Here is a 23,759-nt window from a genome sequence, read left to right on the forward strand (position 1 = left end):
TCCATGATCGGTCAGAGAAGAATGGAGGGAGGCAGGATCCAGTGGAAAGCAAGGCAGATATTTATTTTTCTGTTGCAACAAAGTTCCCTTCCCTCCTCCCAAGGTGGGAGAGACCCTGAACAAAAGTGTGCAGGAACCTTAAAAGACTTTTGACATTGCCCAAACCCCTTAGCCAAAGACCAACCCATGGTTTATACTTTTAGATATGTGTGCATTTGTGAATATTTATTCTATATTTGAGACCTTAAAATTCTTATAACAACAGCAAGATGAATAACACGTGTGTGTTTTGGTGGAAACTGAACTGCAGCAGAAGAGAAACAGGACTGAATGGGACAAATACTAGTCAGAACAGAAATCTCTGCTTTCCTATTTCTCTACCCATTACTCATGTGTAAGACACAGTGCCAGATTTACATATAAGCTATAGCTTAGGGCCCTACACTCCTGGGGCCCCCCAAAAAAATTAAAGCGAGAAAAAACTGAATGTACGTTTCCAAAATATAAGATAAATAAAATAAAATAAAACCTACATACAGCAACAGTATTTTGTGTTGTATAGGCTCCTATGATGTAAGTAATGGGCCCCACCTGCTAGCCTGCTCCCTAAAATATCACTGGTTTGCTCATTTCTATATATAGGGTGCCTACATTCTGCATGGACAATATGTAGCATGCAGCTGCAGACTGCAGTGCAGCACAGTTGAATGTAGGTCAAGCTGTTGTACCTGTTATCTAATATTAATGAGTGCTTATGGACTGATGATCAGGCAGCATAGACTAAGGATGTGAGTCTTATGCCTACTGATTGATTTCATGTAATATATAATTCATTTATTTTGATCCCATTATAAAATTACATTACAGTGGTGCCCCGCAAGACGAATGCCTCGCAAGACGGAAAACTCGCTAGACGAAAGAGTTTTCCGTTTTGGAGGTGCTTCGCAAAACGAATCTCCTATGGGCTTGCTTCGCAAGACGAAAATGTCTTGCGAGTTCCTGCTGGTTTTTTTCCTCCCCCCCCCCCTGTTCTAAGCTGCTAAGCCGCTTATCAGCTGATCCGATCAGCAGATAAGCCGCTAAAAGCCGCTAATAGCGCTAATCCGCTAATCCGTCAATGGGCTTGCTTCGCAAGACGAAAAAACCGCTAGACAAAGAGAATCACAGAACGGATTCTTTTCGTCTTGCGAGGCACCACTGTATAAAGGGCCCCATTGCCTTCAGCAGCTTAGGGCCTCATCAAACCTAAAACCAGCCCTGGTAAGGCAGTTGTGGTTTGGAGTTGGACCAGGGTACACTTTGATGGCAGAAAGTGAGGAGGAATTAAAGAACCTCTTAATGAGGGTGAAAGAGGAGATCGCAAAATATGGTCTGAAGCTCAACATCAAAAAAACGAAGATCATGGCCACTGGTCCCATCGCCTCCTGGCAAATAGAAGGGGAAGAAATTGAGGCAGTGAGAGATTTTACTTTCTTGGGCTCCATGATCACTGCAGATGGTGACAGCAGTCACAAAATTAAAAGACGCCTGCTTCTTGGGAGAAAAGCGATGATAAAACTAGACAGTATCTTAAAAAGCAGAGACATCACCTTGCCAACAAAGGTCCGTACAGTTAAAGCTATGGTTTTCCCAGTGGTGATGTATGGAAGTGAGAGCTGGACCATAAAAAAGGCTGATCGCTGAAGAATTGGTGCTTTTGAATTATGGTGCTGGAGGAGACTCTGGAGAGTCCCATGGACTGCAAGAAGATCAAACCTATCCATTCTGAAGGAAATCAGCCCTGAATGCTCACTGGAAGAACAGATCCTGAAGCTGAGGCTCCAATACTTTGGCCACCTCATGAGAAGAGAAGACTCCCTGGAAAAGAACCTGATGTTGGGAAAGATGGAGGGCACAAGGAGAAGGGGACGACAGAGGATGAGATGGTTGGACAGTGTTCTCGAAGCTACCAGCATGAGTTTGACCAAACTGCGGGAGGCAGTGGAAGACAGGAGTGCCTGGCGTGCTCTGGTCCATGGGGTCACAAAGAGTCGGACACGACTAAACAACAACAACACACTTCTTGCACTGCCCTCTGACACCCACACCTTGAGCTGCAAAGGAAACAGTTGGGGGTTCCCTTGCAGACAACTCCACCCAACACGTGGCCATTGGGGTTGGGGCTAGTGCTTTGATGTGCTTTCCTGGGTGTGGCAAGAAGCACAGCCCCATTCCAGCTTGAACTCACGAGTCCCTTACACACAAGTAATGCAAGAACTGGGCTAGAGTCAACGCACTCTCCTTTCCCTCACCCACCCCGATCTCTTTGACCCTTTAGCAAATATATTCCTTCCAAAAATTACCTTTGGTGGATTCATCTTCGATGGGTTGCTTGAATAAAGTGATATCTTTAAAAGTGCAAAGGAATAAAACCACTTTGTCATGCTCGTTTCTTATCGGTGCAATTTGCATGTAAAACCAAACAGGTGTTCCTGTAATTAAAAAAAAACAAAATAAGAGGATATAAAATAAACACACTCACAGCATGGAGCACAATCATAACATAGAGGCAGGCTCACATTCATGATTACCGCTTATCCTAGGTGACACTTAAACTAATCAAAGTCTCATTGAACAGAGTGGGAGAATTAAACACTGAAATGCAAACCTAACATTGCTTAACCATATAACAGACTCACTTTGTGTGGGGATTCAAGGAGCGTCCATGGCCCAATATAATTTTATTTTTGTTTATTAAGGGATATCTGAGATTCCTGCATTGCAGGGGGTTAGACTAGACCCTTGATGTACCTTCCAACTCTGGAATTCTAGGATTTGGGTTCAGGGGAAAAGGCTGTGGGTTTTACACAGCAGCGTTAGCTAGCATGTTGATAGTGTTAGTGGGTGCCTAAGTATCTTGACTTCAGAGACCAGAACTACAATGTATAGTACATTGTAGTGTTTAGCTTGGTCTTATGTCTGAAGACAATAATCACTTTGTTATTCTGAACTGTGTGGGAGAGGAGTTTCCCCCTTAATCAGAAACTCTGGAATAAGTTGTTCTGCTGGGAGCAGGAAATCCCTGAAGACTTGGTTGGGCTTGCTAAAATGTATAAGACTGAATCAGGTAAGTGCTGGAGATGGAGGGAACATTCTTTCATATATGGTGGACTTGGAAAAGGGTAAACAGAGTATTGGGAAATGATCTACAATGAATTGGAGGGGGGGGTTTAAAAGTACTTTCCCAAAAAAAACCCCAGAGTCCTTTCTGTTGGGGATAATTCAGATTGAAATTCCCCAGTGCCAAAAAAAGGTTATTTATGTATGCTACTTCCGCAGCCTGTGTGTTGTGAGCCCAAAAATGGAAAACGAGCAAGTTCCCAACCAAACAAGAATGGCAACTTAAACTGATGGAATATATGCGGCTTACAGACTTAACATATAGAATAAGAGAACAAGAAGAACATACATTTAGAGGAGATTGGGCAACATTTATGGAATATATGGGAAATAATTGTGTACAGCTGGCAGCATTAAGATAAATTCAACAGTGTAAATAAGTTTTGATGTATGCAATAATGGAATACTGAATGGTATGGTTTTTGTAACATATGCAGGGATTTATTATATGTAAAACGAACCATGGAAAGAGAAGAAGGGAAGTCATTGACATCTTAAGGATGTAAAATGAGTATTTTAAATTGTAAAACAGAAAATTTTATAACAATTTACCGTATTTTTCTCTCTATAACACTCACATTTTTTCTCCTAAAAAGTAAGGGGAAATGTCTGTGCGTGTTATTGAGCGAATGTGTGGTCCCTGGAGCCGACTGCCCAAGTACAGGGGCAAAAATCAGGCAAAAATCAGATCGCAGAGGAGGGAAGGCTAAAAAGAGGAGGTTGCTGCTTTCCTGCATTCTGCCTCAGGGTCTTACTGCCCACTGTTTTCGCTAGGAGTGCAGCCGACAGCCACCTCCTCCTCCTCTCCGTGCTCCGCTGCTGCTGCTGCTGCGTCCAGCATCGCAGGCAGCTGGAAAATGCAGGTGGGAGAGAGGGGGGGGCTGGCTTGGGTGGGTGGGGGGAAACTTTTGCCTTCCTTTCCTCCCTCCCGTTAAACCCCTCTCCTGCATTCTTAGCCAGCTGCTTCTCCGCACATCCCTCTCGTGCTCCTTGTCCCTTCTGTGTTTTTCCTTCCCTCCCCACTTAAAACGTGGTTACAAAGCACGGATCCATATGGATCCTCAGGATCTTTGCATTGGGCCACCCCAAATTCACCATCAGATCCCATAGCATGTCCATGGCTACAGCCTGCACCAAAAAAATCACGCACCCACTGTTGCCTGGGGCCACAATGGTGCAAAAACGTGGTTACAAAGCACAGATCCACATGGATTCTCAGGATTTTTGCATTGGGCTACCCCAAACTCGCCGTCAAATCACATGTCTGTGGCCACAGCATGAAGCACAAAAATGATACATCCACTGTTTCATTCAGATTTTTTTTTTCTTGTTTCCCTCCTCTAAAAACTGTGTGTTATGGTCAGGTGCGTGTTATCGAGCGAAAAATACGGTATATACAAAAAAGAGAGACTTGTTTGGGCTCCATATAATCTTCTGGTGTGGTCAGCTACCAAATGACTTCTATGAGTCACTGACAGGAAGGGGTGGAGCAAAGCCAGTGAGGGTGTGGCCTGGAAGGCGGGGGCGTGGCCTGGGAAGGGTGTCCCCAGGGCCAGACAGAGAGGTTAGAAGGCCATATTTGCCTATCAGATCTTGGCCTTTCGTATTCAGAAACTGCAGAGCCACTCCGTTCCTTTTGAGAAATCCAGCCTGCAGGAAGACCCTGCGGCGCATCTCTGTTTGTTTTTTAAGGTCAGGATCTTGCTATGCAACCAGCTGGAAAGAAAAGAATGACAGGGCTTGAGACAGGGACCAGCGCAGCTGATCCGGACAAGCTGTTCCCCAGGGGGATTTGGCCTAACATGTACAGGAGCACTCAGGTGGGCAGCACAGACAAAGGTGCAGGCAAGCGGAAACACAAAGCAGAAGAGGTCATCGCGGGGGCCAGAGCATAGCTGTCAACCGTCCCTTATTTGGCAGGAAACTCCCTTATCCCGGTGCCGTGTCCTGCTGCTGTCCCGGATTGATGATGTCCCTTAAATTTCCTGGGTTTCAAAGGAAGCAGCTCCTCTCCCTCCCTCCCTGCCGGCCAGGGAGGAGGGAGGCTCCAACTGGGTTGCTTGGCTGCGTTGCTCACCCAAGAAGGAGTCTGAGAACGACTGGGGGGTGTGGAGCTTGCATGCCTTGTGCTGATCAAATCGGCCACGTTGCCTGGGGACTTGCCTTTGCTCAGCGCTTCCCAGCGGAGAGGGGACGGTGTTTTTCCTTGCTGAATCCCCTTTGACGGGTTGCTGCGCTGTGGGAACCACCGCTTGAGGCTTCGTTTGGCTGCTGGTTGGCCAAATCCCTTATTTTGGCTGCTGGTTCCTTATTTTCAAATCTGTAAGTTGACAGCTATGGGCCAGAGAAAGGCGCCTAAAGGATTTGTCTGGGTGCCTGGAGTGACAATCTAAATGGTAAAGGGCAGAGGGACACAGCTACCATACTCTCCAACATTTCTCCAATGAAAATAGGGGCGTCCTATTCCATTATTATTATTATTATTATTATTATTATTATTATTATCCCAACCATCTGACTGGGTTGCCCCAGCCACTCTGGGCCGCTTCCAACATATATAAAAACATAATAAATCATTAAACATTTTAAAAAAACAGGGCTGCAAGGTACTGAAATTCCCAGGGAGCGGAAAAGACTATTTATGTATGTGACCACAGCTGCGCGGATGTTATTGGCCCAGAGATGGAAGAAGATAAAGTCTCTACCAGGGAAGAATGGCAAATCAGGTTGATGGACTATGGCAAAATGGCAAAACTGTCCGGAAAGCTCAGGAACCAGGAAGACCAAAACTTCAATAAGGAATGGGAAAACATTATAATTTACCTTAAAGAACACTGTAAGCAGTTGAAAACATGAGCAGGACTGCAGTAACACTTGTAATGCAATGAGAACTATGGACATAATGGAGTTTATAAAGAACTTGGATTATTGAAAAAAGATGCAGTAGAAAAGGTTTAACAACAGAACCCATTGAGGGGAAGGTGGGAAGTCTAGAGATTCAGAGGAATGTTTTAACTGTGGATATGTTGTGGTGTGATTATAATTTTAAATAAGTAAAACCAAATAATTTAAAAACAAAACAGGGCTGCTTTCAGATGTCTTCTAAAGGTTGTGTAGTTACTTATCTCCTTGGCTCAGGAGTCGCATAACTCCAACATTTCTCCCATGAAAATACGGACGTCCTAAGGGACGCGGGTGGAGCTGTGGGTTAAACACAGAGCCTAGGACTTGCAGATCAGAAGGTCTGCAGTTCGAATCCCCGTGACGGGGTGAGCTCCTGTTGCTCGGTCCCTGCTCCTGCCAACCTAGCAGTTTGAAAGCACAGCAAAGTGCAAGTAGATAAATAGGTACCCCTCTGGCGGGAAGGTAAACGGCGTTTCCGTGCGCTGCTCTGGTTCACCAGAGGCGGCTTAGTCATGCTGACCACATGACCCAGAAGCTGTACACCGGCTCCCTTGGCCAGTAAAGCGAGATGAGTGCTGCAACCCCAGAGTCGGTCACAACTGGAACTAACTTCTTATGATCTGGGCAGCCCTCATTGCACAGGCTTAGTGCTCATATCCAGACTACTTGCAAATAACTGGTTAATTCTGTTGTTAATATCAGCCAGGAATGGTGTCAATGGCTTTAAAACTATTGGGAGCCAGTGTCGTGTCATAGAGTGTTGGACTCTGGGAGAGCAGGGTTCAAATCCCCACTCAGCCATGAATGAGCTTGGGCAAATCACCATATACACCACTTTGAGATCCTTGGAAGAAAAAAAGTGGCATATAAATGTAATAAGTAAATAATAATAAATACATGGATATTTTTTTCCTGCAAGCAAATAGCACAGAAATGAGAACTAAACTTTCACTATGTTGCACTATAGTTTGAGAAGCTGTTTGCACATTCTATAGATGCTCAACTATAATGCGGAACTTAACAGTTAGGGGAAAGACATAAAAATGGAGCGAAGCACCATGTGAATGCAGTCTAAGAGTTTTTCTCCCTCTTTCATAAGAACACAAAAAGAGTCAGTAAAGGAAATTCCCTCTGGCTCAATTTGGAAATGGGTCAGCAATTGCAAGCGTTTGAGCATTCCTTTACCTCTGTGTGAGTGCAAATCAATGGTCCAGGTTTTGGACTAAAAACAGATTTAAGTCAAAAAAGATGCCTTTGCCCAGGTGCAGAATCCCCTTTTCCATTCTGAACAAGAGAAAATATATTTCAGAGGTTCAGTGCCGTGTTTGCAATTCCTGCAAGCAGTATGAGCGAAACAAAGTCACATTCCGTGCCAGGTTACAGTGACACTGCTAATTTCTAGCATCCCATAGTCCTCATACTCCATACAAGTCCCCCTTTGCCAACTGCAGACATTTTTTAAGCACTGGAGCCCCAAACACCTAAAAGTTGGTGTGTGATTTCAAAGGCAACAAGCTGTTAATGTAACCATGTGGCAAGGCAGTGTGGTGCAATGGTTAGAGTGTCAGACAAGGACCTAGTTACAAGTAGGTAACTGTGTTGGTCTGCCGTAGCCGAAACAAAATAAAAAAATTCCTTCCAGTAGCACCTTAGAGACCAACTAAGTTTATTACTGGTATGAGCTTTCGTGTGCATGCACACTTCTTCAGATACACTGAAACAGAAGTCACCAGATCCTTATATATAGTGAGAGGGTGGGGAGGGGTATTACTCAGAAGGGTGGGGGGAATGGGTGATTGGCTGATAGGTGTGGTAAACCTGTTGACGACTCTTAACGACTGCAATAGGTCTTACAGGGAAAAGCAAGGGGTGAGATGGCTAAAAATAGCTTTATCATGTATAATGAGATAAGAATCCAATGTCTCTATTCAGACCAGGTCTCTCCATGGTTTTAAGTTTGGTAATAAGTTGCAATTCAGAAACTTCTCTTTCCAGTCGATTTCTGAAATTCTTTTGTAATAAGACAGCTACTTTGAGATCTTGTATAGAATGTCCTGGGAGATTGAAGTGTTCTCCTACTGGTTTCTCTGTTTTGTGATTCCTGATGTCATATTTATGTCCATTTGTCTTTGACTACGACCTGGGAGACTGCGGTTGAAATCACCACCCAGCCATGGATCTTGGGCCAGTCGCTGCCTCTCAGCCTAACCTACATCACAGAGTTATTGTGGCCATTAAATGAGGAGGGGGAGAACCATTCATGTCACTTTGAACTCCTTGGAGAAAAAGGTGGGATACATTAAAAAAACCACAAATAAATGATTTCACATTTATACGTACTGTTTTTCTTGTACAAGAGGATCTCAAAGCAGTTCGATTCATAGTTGTCAAACGTCTGTCTGACTTTGTCAATGGTTTTCTTGTCTGTGAGTTCACCATACATAAAACTGGAGAAAGGAAAGGTGGAGAGAGAGAGAGAGAGAGAGAGAGAGAATACACATTTTCATGGGCTTCACAAACAAACAAGCATAACAACACCCTTACAGGCGTATTTATGGTCCAGACTGCAGCGTAATTGCAACCTATGTATGCTTAACTATGATTTACACCTTGTTTTGCTCAACGTTTACAGCTGCAAAATTGTTATGAAGCCCTCTAAAGCAAATAATTGTGGCGGGGTCTGTTGCCGGGGGGAAAGGATTTATATTGCTGCCTTATAGCGTTCAATTTAAGTGACGCTCTGGGTACACTTTCCAGAGTGTGATGCTTTCCCACACAAAAAAGAGAGAAAGCTGACAATACATAAAAGATTTATTTTCTGAAATATGCACACAGGTTTCAACTTGGGAAAACGGAGAGCGTCTTGCTGAGCACCAGGAAAGCTGAAACCCTCCTCCAAATGCCACATTTTAGGGGAAAGAGCTCGAGAATGATTTCTGACTCGCTCTTGACTTTCATTATCGTGCGATAATTTGACTGCTTCCATGGGTTTTTTTAAGGACAGGTTTGGGGAACCTTTGGTCTTGCAGATGTTGATGAACTACAACTCCCATCAGCCTCTTCCCCCCCCCACACACACACACTGGACTGACAGCAAGGGGGATAAATTCTGCAGGGTGCTGTTCAGCGATTGCAGATGCTGCAGGGTGCGCTCTGCAATCACCTTCTCTGCAAAGGGAGCAGTTTGCAAAGCAGAAGTGGCACACACTCTCTCGGTCAGGAGTGGAGAGGAAGGAGACACAACATCTCCCTCCCCCCCCCCACCACCCTAGGAAATTAAAATAATAATAATTAAACATTTGCCCCACCCGCCAACTAATTCGGAATCAGATCCAAGGTGGGGCAGGTGGACTGTGAGCTGGCTCAAGGTTGTTGACTTCCATCTGTCTCCAGAGACTACGATACGATAATCATTATTGTCATTGTCCCATACAGAACAACGAAATTGAAAAAATCTACATCAGACCTTCAAAAACCAACAAGCCTGCTATCCCAGCCTGGTTAACCCCCTAAAAACTCTGATACCCCATAATTAAATACAATATACTCCCGCAGAGACTACCTTACGCTGCGTTTAAAACCAAAATCGCATTTGGATAGAAACTGTTTCTCAGGCAGCTAGTCCTGGTCTTTATAACCCTGTACCTTCTTCCAGAAGGCAGAAGCTGAAAGAGATCATTTCCGGGGTGCGCACTATCCTGCACTATCCTGCACTATCTCTGCAGCTTTCTTATGACACCTGGAAGCATAGATTTGATCCAAGGTGGGAATAGTGCACCCAATTATTCTCTCCACAGTCTTTACAACCCTGGACAGCATTGTTTTCCCCCTGACCTTACGGAGACTGGTAACTCGCAACTGCTGACTTTGACACTTTTGTTGCATTAATAACACAGCCCTGAGCAGTATCTAAAGTGGTCCTGGGACTGCCCAGATGACAAGACCCTCCTTTCCCGGCCTGCAACTCCAGATCGGGGCGATGGGAGAGACGAGATGGACTGTGCACAACTACATTTTTCCACCCTCGGAATGCCCCAGATTGACAGCAAGATTTCGAGACCACACAGATCAAATATTTAATAGAGAGTGGAATATTTACAGAGAGTATTTAAAAGAACATTGTGATAATCTAAAGTCTTTGGCAGGCCTGGACTGATTTCTGCATGAAAATAAGAGAACTTTGCAAAATTAACACAACTAAAGAACCTAGGAGAGATAAAGTTAAGTATGCAGTCGTAATGTAAATTAGGAGTCACAATTTGGGGACTGGAAGTCATGTTGGAATTCATGACATGTAAGTTCAATATTTTCTTTTTGTAGTAATGAGTGTTGATCTTGGATTGCCTTTTGTTGATGGTTGTGTATTGTATTGTATTGTGTTGTGTTGTATTGTATTGTATTGTATTGTATTGTTTTTAAAACCAATAAAGCAGTAAAAAAACAAACCAGAATGCACTGGAAGAACATCACATCTGGAGCATTCTGGGAGAGAAAGTAAAGTAAAGGTAAAGGGACCCCTGACCATTAGGTCCAGTCGTGGATGACTCTGGGGTTGCGGCGCTCATCTCGCTTTATTGGCCGAGGGAGCTTCCGGGTCATGTGGCCAGCATGACTAAGCCACTTCTGGCGAACCAGAGCAGCGCACGGAAACGCCATTTACCTTCCTGCCAGAGCAGTACCTATTTATCTACTTGCACTTTGACGTGCTTTCAAACTGCTGAGTTGGAAGGAGCAGGGACCGAGCAATGGGAGCTCACTCCGTCGCGGGGATTCGAACCGCCAACCTTCTGGTCAGCAAGTCCTAGGCTCTGTGGTTTAACCCACAGCGCCACCCACATCCCTGGGAGAGAAAGTAGCATCTGGCAAAATCCACTCTCCACCAGGGAAGGATAACCCCACCCAGCTCGAAATGAGATGAATGTGGAACTGATAGAGACAAATGAGAACACTGAAAAGTGGGGAGGGTCAGTTTATTTCCATTAAGTCAGTTTCACGTGACTTAATTCGTAAGTCTATTCCACCCCACTTCTACATTAATGTGTGTGCTTGTTATATAAATATTTGTATTTAAATAGTTAAATAGTTAGCCACAAAATATACCGTATTTTTCCGTGTATAAGACTAGGTTTTTAAACCAAAAAATTAGGTTTAAAATTGGGGCTCGTCTTATACACGGGTAGTGCTGAGGGGGTGTTTTCTTAATTTGGAGTCCCCCAAAATAGGGGGCATCTTATACATGGGGGCGTCTTATACACAGAAAAATACAGTAATTTAAAGACATATTTACATCTATGCTTGACTTCTATTTGCAATTTGTTTTTATGTTCAAGATAATATTTTGGTAGTTTTCTGTTAATTGATTATTTAAATGTAGATCTCAGTTGCATTTTTTGTCTTTGATTTTATTTTTTAATGTTTTCTTATCCTATTTTCTAATGTTCTGTTAGGTTGTAAACAACCAAGCTTTTCTTTTTTAAAAAAGAAGAAGAAGTGAAGTGGTATAGAAATGATGGTAATGATTATGATAGTTAATTAAACTGATGATGATGATGATTTATATTAATGTGCAAATTTCTAAACTTTTTTATCCTAAGATATGTATTTTTAATTCATTTTGGTACTTTTTTAAAAAAAGATGACTGCATTGCAAAATTCAGAGAAGTGCAACAAAAAAATCTGAAGAGTAGTTATATTCCTCTCTCTGTCATGGGCTGGGAGATATGAATTAGGCTGGTTTGGTTTAAAAAAATGTGGTCTGAACAGCCTTCTCCTCCATTTTTACTGAAAAACAGCCTAGCCATCGCCACCCATTTTCCCCCTTGGCGAATTTGTTTCAGAATGAACGAAAATTGAATGAGGCTCACAGGGGTTCCTTTTCCATTTGTTGCAAAATGAATGCACACCTAATGGGGTGGCGAAGAGGTGGAGGTGGCAGCTTTCGGGCATCGGCCTTTTATGACACAACAAACAGGAAACTCAAAAGCACAGCAGGATTCGCCCTCCCCCCCCCACCTGACCCGACCCAAGAAAATCAATCCAAGGCGACTTACCTGCAGGTACTACTTTTCTGCATGACGTCGGCTCGGTGGTAACCAGAGAGTTTACAAAATCCGTCATTACTATAAACTACAGGCCAGTCCACAATTTGTGCATTGCCCAGTAAGAAACTTGATTCTAAAATGAAAGAAAGAAAGGGGGGGAGAGGAATAAGTCCTGTACTCCCCCAAACCATCCAAGCTACTGCCGTTAGTACTCAACATGTAGGATCGTCCAAACATAACAAGGTAAGGACAAATTGATCAATCATTTCAATTCAATTTACATCTCACCCTTCCTCCTGAAGGAGCCCGGGGCAGGCTCATCAATAAGAAAACATTTTTTAAAAAAATTAAAGCATTCTAGAAACAGTGATCTCAGGGTTTTCAGGGTCTTTCAGGCACCCAGACCATATAACACCTACATTGAAAGACCTACATTGGCTCCCAGTACGTTTCCGAGCACAATTCAAAGTGTTGGTGCTGCCCTTTAAAGCCCTAAACGGCCTCAGTCCAGTATATCTGAAGGAGCGTCTCCACCCCCATCGTTCTGCCCGGACGCTGAGGTCCAGCGCCGAGGGCCTTCTGGCGGTTCCCTCACTGCGAGAAGCCAAGTTACAGGGAACCAGGCAGAGGGCCTTCTCGGTAGTGGCACCCGCCCTGTGGAATGCCTTCCCACCAGATGTCAAAGAGAATAACAACTACCAGACTTTTGGAAGACATCTGAAGGCAGCCCTGTTTAGGGAAGCTTTTAATGTTTGATGTATTACAGTATTTTAATAATTTTTTTGGAAGCTGCCCAGAGTGGCTGGGGAAGCCCAGCCAGGTGGGTGGGGTATAAATAATAAATTATTATTATTATTATTATTATTATTATTAAGGGAGGAATATTTTTATATTTCTCCTCAAGTTGCTCCAGAAGAACGTCGTTGCCAATGGTCTCAAAAGCCAGGGAGAACCAACAAGCCCACGCTCCCCCAACGCTCTGTTTTAACTAGAATTATTTTGAACGCTCATTTGATTGTTTTGTAGGCTGCCTCAGGACATACACACCTGGGGGAGCAGCTTGAAAGTGGAAGGGATGAATAAAACAAAACAAAATTAAGATAACGGTGTATGTTCAGGAGCGAGGGGAAATCCAAACAGGGGGGTCTGTGCCTGGAAAGTGGCCGTTCTTTTGGCTAATACATCGGGCCTGCTTTAGCTTTTCGAAAGATACATCAGGATGAAAAATGAGTCCATGCAAAATTAGGCAGTGAGCTTCTCTAGGCACACTGATTTTATATTCCATAAGTGATCCGTCTTCCCTCTAGTGCCATGTTTCCACCATGTGTGTGTATTTTGGCTCCAACACAACCATCCAAGGATTCTCACTAGATGCTGGAACAACTTGACGATTTTGTGGGGGGAGTGTCTCTCCTTTCTGCGAGGCATCACACGGACTTCTTCTGAGGCAGCTTCACAAGGCTTCACACCTGCCAGGTGTTTAGGACTACAACTCCCACCATCCCTCTTCATTGGTTATGCTGCCCAGCACTGATGGGAGTTGTAGCCCAAAGCACTGGAGTCTTTCCCAGCCAAACCTGGAGACAGTGGGGGAGAAACCCTCTCCGGTACCCGGGGTGGGGCAGCCTGTACAGAGTGTGCATTTGTGGCATCCCGCGCATGCGCACTCCGTACGGAATGCAGCACATGCGCACTTGCGATCGGCACCCTGTAAGGTCTGTGCATGTGCAGCAACCATATGGGATGCCACACATGCACACTCCGTACGGCAGGCCGCACATGCGCAGTCCATAAGGGATGCTGCATATGCGCACTCCGTATGGGATGCCACACATGTGTAGTCCATACAGGATACCACACATGCGCAGTCCATACAGGATGCCGCACATGCACACTCCATACAGGATGCTGCACATGCACACTCCATATGGACTGCGCACGTGCGGCATCCCATACAGAGTGCACATGCGTGACAGCCCGTACAGTCACTGTGTGAGAGGCAGCCCATATGGAGTGCGCACGCACAGCAGCCTGTACAGTCGCCCGTATGGACGACGCGCAGGCAGTGCCCATATAGACTGCGCACACCCTCGGCCACTCTACAGCTGGGGGGAGGCAGGGGCCATCTTGTCACCCCCCCTCGAGTGGCACCTGGAGGGGACCGCCCCCTCTGCCCCCCACTTCGTCCGCCCCTGCCTGGAGATGCCTGGCATTGAATCTGCCTTGCCACCAAAGCATGGCAGCTCCCCATGGCACATCTGTCAATTGTGAGGGCAGCTCCGTTTGGGGCTGGGGGGCAGAAGAGGCCCACACAGCCAGCAGATTTCAGCTGCCACACACTATAAGCTCAGATACTTTCAAAGAAAGTAAGTTCCTCTTTAAAGAGAAACTTCATCCTGCTTCTCCCAAATGGCAGGTGTTGTCATCCTTTTTCTGGGCTATATTGCTTCAGACTGAGTGTATATATCCTGCACAGAGAAAAGTAGTTCATCAGGGGAAAAGCCAGACCAGAGCACATCTCCTTTGACAGCTAGTTTTCTATGTACAGTCACAAGAGAGAAAATCAGAGGGAACAACGGAATGAAAAGGTCAGGTTTATAGTTCCTTCTTCCTTTTGAACATGACTAAGGCTCTCTCGATTTCCTCAAAAAGCCTGTCTTTCATCAGTGACTAAGCGGAAAGCCGTAGTCAAGCCAATCTCTATTGTGAGCAGACTAGTATTGCTATGACGGTGATGATGATGATTAAAAGTATCACCCACCCTAAGGTCCCATAACATTCAAAGGCAATACTAAAAACAGTTCAGATAGCAAGGAAAACTTTTCTTTGCTAGCTTGCGAAAGTCTCTTGTACATTCAGGAACCTCTATCTGCCTCAACCATGTGCAGAGAAGCAGCACTTAGCTGGCTCCAGATTGTGGACTTTGGCTCCGATGCAGTTCCTTCCCCACACACCCTCCAGAGAAGAAATCAAGGCCTGCTTCTTCTGTGCAGCCTCCAGGCTGTCAAAATATTGTCAGCCGTTCACTGCCAGCAACTGAGAACTGGAAACGGACTGGAATTCCTGCCTGTCAAAATAACTTTTCCTGAGATCCACTTGGAAGCTCTCAGTTTGAAAATAAAACAGAAACAGCACAACCACATCTGTGCCATCTATTAAACCTGCCCGTTCAAGTGGAAACACTGCTTTTTTTTGGGGGGGGGGGTTGGTTTCAGTGTGTTTTATGGAATAACCGCATGCCCAACATTGAACTCAGGCTAGCCATGAAGTAGAGAGAAGGTCAATGGGTTGTTCTTCAAGTGTGCAATTGCCTCCACTCTACGATTCACTGGCAATATTGCCCAGTGATGCTACTTCACAAGTGTTTTCTAAATCCTGCTGGCTGCTGGAGGCAATGTCAGACAGGATGACCCCTGGTGCCTGGCACTGGCGTTGCAGGCTATCGTTTCGTAAGCAGGAATTTTGTCACGACATCCCTGGACTCAGGAGGCAGCCTGTTTTTACAATTGCAAAACACGATTCTAAGTGGGTCAGGTGGATCTGCAAGCCTGCAAGTATGGATTGCAGAGAGAGTGGCAGAGAGCGCACTTAAAGGGTGTTTAGAGGGTGCTCCACACTTCAGGTGATTTAACCCCTGTGTATGCGGGTGGTGCTGTGGTCTAAACCACACAGCCTAGGACTTGCCGATCAGAAAGTCGGCGGTTCGAATCACTATGACGGGGTGAGCTCCCATTGCTCAGTCCCAGCTCCTGCCAACCTAGCAGGTCGAAAGCACGTCCAAGTTCTAGGAACATTCAGACTCAACTCAGTACATAACATAAGTGCAAGTAGATAAATAGGTACCGCTCCAGCGGGAAGGTAAACGGTGTTTCTGTGCACTGCTCTGGTTCGCCAGAAGCGGCTTAGTCATCCTGGCCACATGACCCGGAAGTTGTACGCTGGCTCCCTCGGCCAATAAAGCGAGATGAGCACCGCAACCCCAAAGTCGTCCGCGACTGGACCTAATGGTCAGCGGTCCCTTTTACCTTTACGTAGGAAGTGGGGTGACGCCTATACTTTTCTTCCTAAGAATGAACAGCACCTACTCACCCAAATGAAGGCAAGGAGATGAGTAGGGCAAGAGCTGCATCTGCTCACTGACACCAGAGACCTGGCCATATAAAGTCAAGCCTGCTCCTATCTGCATATCTTCGCCTCTTCATTTGCATAGTCCCATCCTGGTCATACTTGAGTGTGATGGAATCTGAGGGACTGACTTTGAGGTTGCTTCCAAGTTTGGTAGGAGGGGGGGCTTTGGGTTCAGTGCCCCCCCCGGCTTACCAGGTAGTGATAATGAGCCTTCTGGGACATGGAATTTAAGTTCCCATTGCCCCAAATTGTTATTGGATGGACCAAACTTGTTGAGCTTTATTTTTAGGAAGCCAAAGTTGTTCCTAAGTTGTGGAGCTTATTTTGGAAAGGCAAAGTTGTGGAGCTTTTTTTTTTTTTAGGAAGCCAAGCTGAAGTTGTTGAGCTGAATTTTTTTTTTGGGGGGGGAGATCGCTGAGGGGCCAGAGATCTACCAGGATTTACCAGGAGCACCCAGCGATCTACCTAATGGACATGCCTGTTATATATTTTTTAATCCTGTTCTTTTCATTGGTTTTTTCTAATGATTCCCCCCTTTTGCCTTTAGCTATTCTTATTTTTATCTGTAAGGCGCCTCAAGGCACTGTCAGGAGGAAAATTGGGGTGTAAATAACAACAGCAATCACACTTGGTAGATCACTGCCAGTTTTTTTTTATACTGTTTGTAGATCCCAGTCTATTGGGAGCTGGATGTCCCTGCTCTATAGAAAATCCATTTGAAGTATACAGGTAATTGCCATAAGAACAGCATGGCACCATCCCTTTCATTAAAAGCAGTCAGTTCCCAAAAGTACTGGCAGAAAGACAGAAAGGAGGGAGCCAGTCCAGTTTCTCCAGGGAGGGAGTTCCAAAGTCTGGGAACAGCCACCGACAAGGTCCTCTTCCGCATCCCCACCAAGCCTGTGGCAGGACCAAGAGAAGGGCCTCCCCTGAAAATCTGAGAACCCAGGCAAGTTTGCATGAGGGTAAAGGGTCTTTCAGGTAGCTTGGACCTCAGGCATGTAGGTCAGTGGCATTGTGGGAAATATAAGAAGAACCTTGCTGGTCGAGTCAAAGGCCCATCTAGTCCAGCCTCATGTTCTCACAGTGGCCAATCAAGCACCTACGGGAAGCTCACACGAAGGTCCTAGCCTCAGCTATTTTTTCAAAGAGGGGTTTCAGGCAAGCATTAGTTGTGGGCCCATCTAGGGTGTCTGGGTGCTGGCAAGTGTCCAAGGGTGCTGCATCCTAGCTCCAGGTCTGTTCTTTCTGGGAAGAGAGTGCCTGTTTATCTCAGGCTCCAGCAAATGTCATCTGTTGTTCTTGATGGTCATTACTGATCTGAGGAACTACAGTATGGTAGTGATAAAAAGCAGGGTTGGAGGGAATTGTTTCTACAGTGGTACCTCGGTCTACAGACGCTTCAGGTTACAGACTCCGCTAACCCAGAAATAGTACCTCGGGTTAAGAACTTTGCTTCAGGATGAGAACAGAAATTGTGCAGCAGCGGCACAGCGGCACAGCGGCAGCAGGAGGCCCCATTAGCTAAAGTGGTACCTCAGGTTAAGAAAAGTTTCAGGTTAAGAACAGACCTCCAGAATTAAGTTCTTAACCCGAGGTACCACTGTATTACCAATAGGGTTGCCCCATTTATAAGGAAGCTAGATATTAGTGGGGTTCCCCTTCAGCTCCCCCTTTGCTTTAATTTTTGGTCTAATCGGCAAAAAAGAGAGAGAGTTTTGATGGCAAATGAAGACAGGTACATAATCCAAAAAGTTGTTTCACTTGCAAAGGCAGCAGAGGAATCATAACAGCGTTCCATGCCTAGTCATGCTGCAAATTGTCTTAAGGCTGTTTAATTGCATAATTATTCATTCATCTGTCTTACTGTATACATGTTTTGAAACTTCTTTCTCATTTATCTTCTTGCTTTGTCTACCTGGTTTTTGTAATTCTTTGCATTGTTATGATCGAAACAATCATCTCTGAACCGAATAAAATTTGCAGTTGTAAACAGTGGTCAAGATACGATGTGAGATCCAAAACACAAAAGAGGATCATGATCATGAAAGAGGACTAGATAAAAGGCCCAGAAAGATTTTAAAAGAGTGAGTTGTAGAGTATCGTAGAAATTAAGGCTGAAATCCTGAGCCCAAGATCAGGGCAGTCTTGGAGGAAACTGATTTTCTAGATCCATTTCAATTGGAGTTTAGACTTGGTTTTGGCACAGAAATGGCTTTGGTCACCCTGTATGGTGACCTCTGTAGGGAGAGAGAAATGTGTCCCTGTTAATTCACATTGACCTCTCTGTGGCTTTCGATACCATCAACCGTGATATCTTTCTGGAGTTAGGGATGGGTGGTACCGCTTTGCGGTGGTTCCAGCCCTACTTAGATGGCTGTTTCCAGAGGGTGATGCTTGGGGAGTCAGCCGATGGCAGCTTACTGATTCCCGCCTTAACCCCAGAATAAGACAGCCAATGGCAGCTAAAGACCCTGAGAGACAATGGCAGCAAGACTTCCAGTGAAGCTCAGCCAACCAAGTTTAGAGACCCTGAGAGCTCAGTCCGTGACACCTTCAAAATGCTCAGAGGACCTCAGCCAATGGCATCTTACAGTGAGAGCCTACATCTACTCAGAAGTAAGTCCTGTTGAATTCAACAGGGCATACTCTCAGGCAAGCAAGGTGAGGATTGCAGCCTTGGAAGAGACCATTCTCCCGGCCAGTGGTTGGTGAGCTACCAGCTTCTGCTGCCCAAGAACCAGGGATGCAGTGCTCTTATCAAAAGGTGTCAGGCAAGGTGATAGCAGTATCACCAGGGCTTCTGGTTCAGTGAAATGTGGGCAGAGGTGTAGGAAGGGGGTGCAGTGAGGTGGACCACCCCAGATGTCATCGCTGAGGGGGTGGCATTCGGGGCACTTCCTGCCCCGCAACTCCCAAGCCTACCCCGAGCCATTGGGAGAAGGGAGGGAGCTGTGCCACTTTTGCTGGTGGCCTTCCCCCCTTCCCCCTTTGTTTTGACAGCTCTGGGGAGGCTTGGGAGTTGCGGGCAGGTGGCCCGCCATTGCCCCACACTCCTGAGCTGCTGGAGGAAGCAGTAATATCCAAGGCGACACGATGACCAAATACAATGATACAATATCAATATACACTCTTTATTTAATCATTATAGGGATGCAGGTGGCGCTGTGGGTTAAACCACAGAACCTAGGACTCGCCGATCAGAAGGTCAGTGGTTTGAATCCCTGTGACGGGGTGAGCTCCTGTTGCTCTGTTCCTGCTCCTGCCAACCTAGCAGTTTGAAAGCATGTCCAAGTGCAAGTAGATAAATAGGTACTGCTCTGGCGGGAAGGTAAACAGCGTTTCCGTGCGCTGCTCTGGTTCTCCAGAAGCGGCTTAGTCCTGCTGGCCACATGACCCGGAAGCTGTCTGTGGACAAACGCTGGCTCCCTTGGCCTATAGAGCGAGATGAGCGCTGCAACCCCAGAGTCGTCTGCAACTGGACCTAACAGTCAGGGGTACCTTGACCTTGACCTTTATATAATCATTGAGAGTGCATATTTTGTGACTTTCAGAGATAAGTTTTCTGTTTTTGTGATTTCATATATTTCATATTATATCAAGAGTGTATATTGCTATCGTATCATTGTATTTGGTCATCGTGTTGCCTTGGATATTACTGACTATTGTTTGCAACACAGGGGTTAAATTGTTTGGTTACTTGCTGGAGGAGGCAGGCAGACAGGCAGGGAGAGGACGGGAAGGAGGCAGGCAAGCAAACAAGCAGAGAAGGGAGAGAAGGAGACAAGCAAAAGCTCCCTCAACTCAGGACTCAAACCCTGGAACACACAGGAGGAGAGGTGGGCAGTGAGAACAAAGGAAGGGGGGAGTTTTAAGTGCTTATGCTCACAATGTTAAGCAAATAAACCAGAAAATAACACTTGCAACTGTAAGTATCTCATTTTTCCTTCTTTTAATAATTTCAATTGGGGGGCTGACAAAAAAAAATCTGCACCGGTTACCACCTGACTTTGCTAATGCCTCGGATGCGGGTGCCTATTGGATGGGCAGCAGAGTCTGGAAGGGACCAGCAGTGTCATAATCTGCGCCTGTTCCAGGCACTGCTATCCACTCTGCAGCTGCATCCTTGCATGTTGCTGACGGCTATTTCCTCCCGATTCCGCTCCAGAAAGGCTGCTGGCACTCTCTCCCTTGTTCAGTGCTGCTCAATGGTGGGAGCTGATATTTAGCCAGTGAACCCCTCCCATGAACTTCTCCTGTTGCCCTTCGCCTTGCCCTTCTGGGACACCAGGATGCATCAACCCATCACTACCCAGAGACTTCATCACTGCCACCAAAGCATGCATTGCAATAGAGATTACACCACTACATGGCACTGATGGGATTTATTCTGGTTTAAAAGTGTCCTAAGATTGAAAACATTGGTTGCCCAGACAGAATCGGGGTGTTCATATATTAGGCTCGGCGAGTGTGCAGTCTGCGTGCACAAATAGCTGAGCTGTACTAATCAGCAAATTAGTACACACACACACACACACATACACACACGTGTATACAGTGGTACCTCGGGTTAAGAACTTAATTCATTCTGGAGGTCCATTCTTAACCTGAAACTGTTCTTAACCTGAGGTACCACTTTAGCTAATGGGGCCTCCCGCTGCTGCCGCGCGATTTCTGTTCTCATCCTGAAGCAAAGTTCTTAACCCGAGGTACTATTTCTGGGTTAGCGAAGTCTGTAACCTGAAGCGTATGTAACCAGAAGCGTCTGTACCACTGTATATATAGAGAGATGGCCTCTACCTGTGTTCAGCACAATGTGGAACAAACCTAATGTAAGTAAAAAGGACTCTGAGCTGTATTTATTATTATTATTCCAAAATTACCTACCAAGGTAACCTAAATTCTACACTAAGAATTTACCAATAACCTTAAAACAGAATACAAATATGTGCTTCTTAACACAATTTGTCCTGTTTCTGCTCATTTTGGACAAAGTGCTATGCACAGAGCACTGAGCAGGGTGAAGGTGGAAAGGGGAGCAGAAATGATAGAGGTTTGCAGACGTATTTATTTATTCAATCTGTATACCGCCCTTCATCCGTGGATTGGTTCACAACATCAAAAGGCAAGATAAAAACCACAAGATATATAATGAAAGCAAAAACCAGTGGCCTGCCTCCCACAAACACATTTAAAAGGGGATATGGGATGTTGTCCATCCCATAGGGACATAAGAAGAGCCAGTGGCCCAACTCATAGAATATCATCTCAAGTGGCCAACTAGATACCTCAATGGGGAACCTACACAAAAGTCTTCTCCTCTCCTGTGCTTCCAAGCAATTGGCTTTCAGCACCATTGCTGCCTCCAACTGCAAAGGAAGAACATATCCAATGTGGCTAATCAAAAGTGGAAACGGGAATTGCAATTACCGGTGCCCCCTTATTCCTCCCATGTCTGGGATGGAAATCAATCCGGCAAATACAATTGGAATTCGCTGTTGCTGTTCTTTTCGGCCCACAGCCAATATGTAATGGAAAAACATTCTCCCCATTGGCATTTGAACTGAAATGAATGGGATGGAATAATAATAATAATAATAATAATAATAATAATAATAATAATAATGTTGTTGTTGTTGTTTAGTCGTTTAGTCGTGTCCGACTCTTCGTGACCCCATGGACCAGAGCACGCTAGGCACTTCTGTCCTCCACTGCCTCCCGCAGTTTGATCAAACTCATGCTAGTAGCTTCAAGAACACCATCCAACCATCTCATTCTCTGTCGTCCCTTCTCCTTGTGCCCTCCATCTTTCCCAGCATCAGGGTCTTTTCCAGGGAGTCCTCTCTTCTCATGAGGTGGCCAAAGTATTGGAGCCTCAGCTTCACGATCTGTCCTTCCAGTGAGCACTCAGGGCTGATTTCCTTCAGAATGGAGAGGTTTGATCTTCTTGCAGTCCATGGGACTCTCAAGAGTCTCCTCCAGCACCATAATTCAAAAGCATCAATTCTTCGGCGATCAGCCTTCTTTATGGTCCAGCTCTCACTTCCATACATCACTACTGGGAAAACCATGGCTTTTACTATACGGACCTTTGTTGGCAAGGTGATGTCTCTGCTTTTTAAGATGTTGTCTAGGTTTGCCATCGCCTTTCTCCCAAGGAGCAGGCGTCTTTTAATTTCGTGACTGCTGTCACCATCTGCACTGATCATGGAGCCCAAGAAAGTAAAATCTCCCACTGCCTCCATTTCTTCCCCATCTATTTGCCAGGAGGTGATGGGCCCAGTGGCCATGATCTTCGTTTTTTTGATGTTGAGCTTCAGACCATATTTTGCGCTCTCCTCTTTCACCCTCATTAAAAGGTTCTTTAATTCCTCTTCACTTTCTGCCATCAAGGTTGTGTCATCTGCATATCTGAGGTTGTTGATATTTCTTCCGGCAATCTTAATTCCGGCTTGGGATTCATCCAGCCCAGTCTTTCGCATGATGAATTCTGCATATAAGTTAAATAAGCAGGGAGACAATATACAGCCTTGCCGTACTCCTTTCCCAATTTGGAACCAATCAGTTGTTCCATATCCAGTTCTAACTGTAGCTTCTTGTCCCACATAGAGATTTCGCAGGAGACAGATGAGGTGATCAGGCACTCCCATTTCTTTAAGAACTTGCCATAGTTTGCTGTGGTCAACACAGTCAAAGGCTTTTGCATAGTCAATGAAGCAGAAGTAGATGTCTTTCTGGAACTCTCTAGCTTTCTCCATAATCCAGCGCATGTTTGCAATTTGGTCTCTGGTTCCTCTGCCTCTTCTAAATCCAGCTTGCACTTCTGGGAGTTCTCGGTCCACATACTGCTTGAGCCTTCCTTGTAGAATTTTAAGCATAACCTTGCTAGCATGTGAAATGAGTGAAATTGTGCGGTAGTTGGAGCATTCTTTGGCACTGCCTTTCTTTGGGATTGGAATGTAGACTGATCTTCTCCAATCCTCTGGCCACTGCTGAGTTTTCCAAACTTGCTGGCATATTGAGTGTAGCACCTTAACAGCATCATCTTTTAAAATTTTAAACAGTTCAGCTGGAATACCATCACTTCCACTGGCCTTGTTATTTGCAGTGCTTTCTAAGGCCCATTTGACTTCACTCTCCAGGATGTCTGGCTCAAGGTCAGCAACCACACTACCTGGGGTGTACGAGACATCCATATCTTTCTGGTATAATTCCTCTGTGTATTCTTGCCACCTCTTCTTGATGTCTTCTGCTTCAGTTAGATCTTTACCACTTATGTCCTTTATTATGGTAATCTTTGTACGAAATGTTCCTTTCATATTTCCGATTTTCTTGAACAGATCTCTGGTTCTTCCCATTCTGTTGCTTTCCTCTATTTCTTTGCATTGCTCGTTTAAGAAGGCCTTCTTGTCTCTCCTTGCTGTTCTTTGGAAATCTGCATTCAATTTCCTGTATCTTTCACTATCTCCCTCGCATTTTGCTTGCCTTCTCTCCTCCGCTATTTGTAAGGCCTCGTTGGACAGCCAC

General features: G+C 45.3%; 1 protein-coding gene across 1 annotated transcript in view; it reads right to left on the reverse strand.

The window, feature by feature from the left end:
• KCNH5 (potassium voltage-gated channel subfamily H member 5) overlaps positions 1-23,759 on the reverse strand; it is a 221,879-nt gene that overhangs the window by 187,754 nt on the left and 10,366 nt on the right. The window contains 3 exon segments of the mRNA XM_082216907.1: positions 2,343-2,471; positions 8,404-8,510; positions 12,114-12,237. Of these exon segments, the coding sequence (XP_082073033.1) occupies positions 2,343-2,471; positions 8,404-8,510; positions 12,114-12,237 (360 nt within the window).

This window comes from Podarcis vaucheri (genome assembly GCF_965113315.1).
Source record: "Podarcis vaucheri genome assembly, chromosome: 1".
In the NCBI taxonomy this organism is placed as follows: domain Eukaryota; kingdom Metazoa; phylum Chordata; class Lepidosauria; order Squamata; family Lacertidae; genus Podarcis; species Podarcis vaucheri.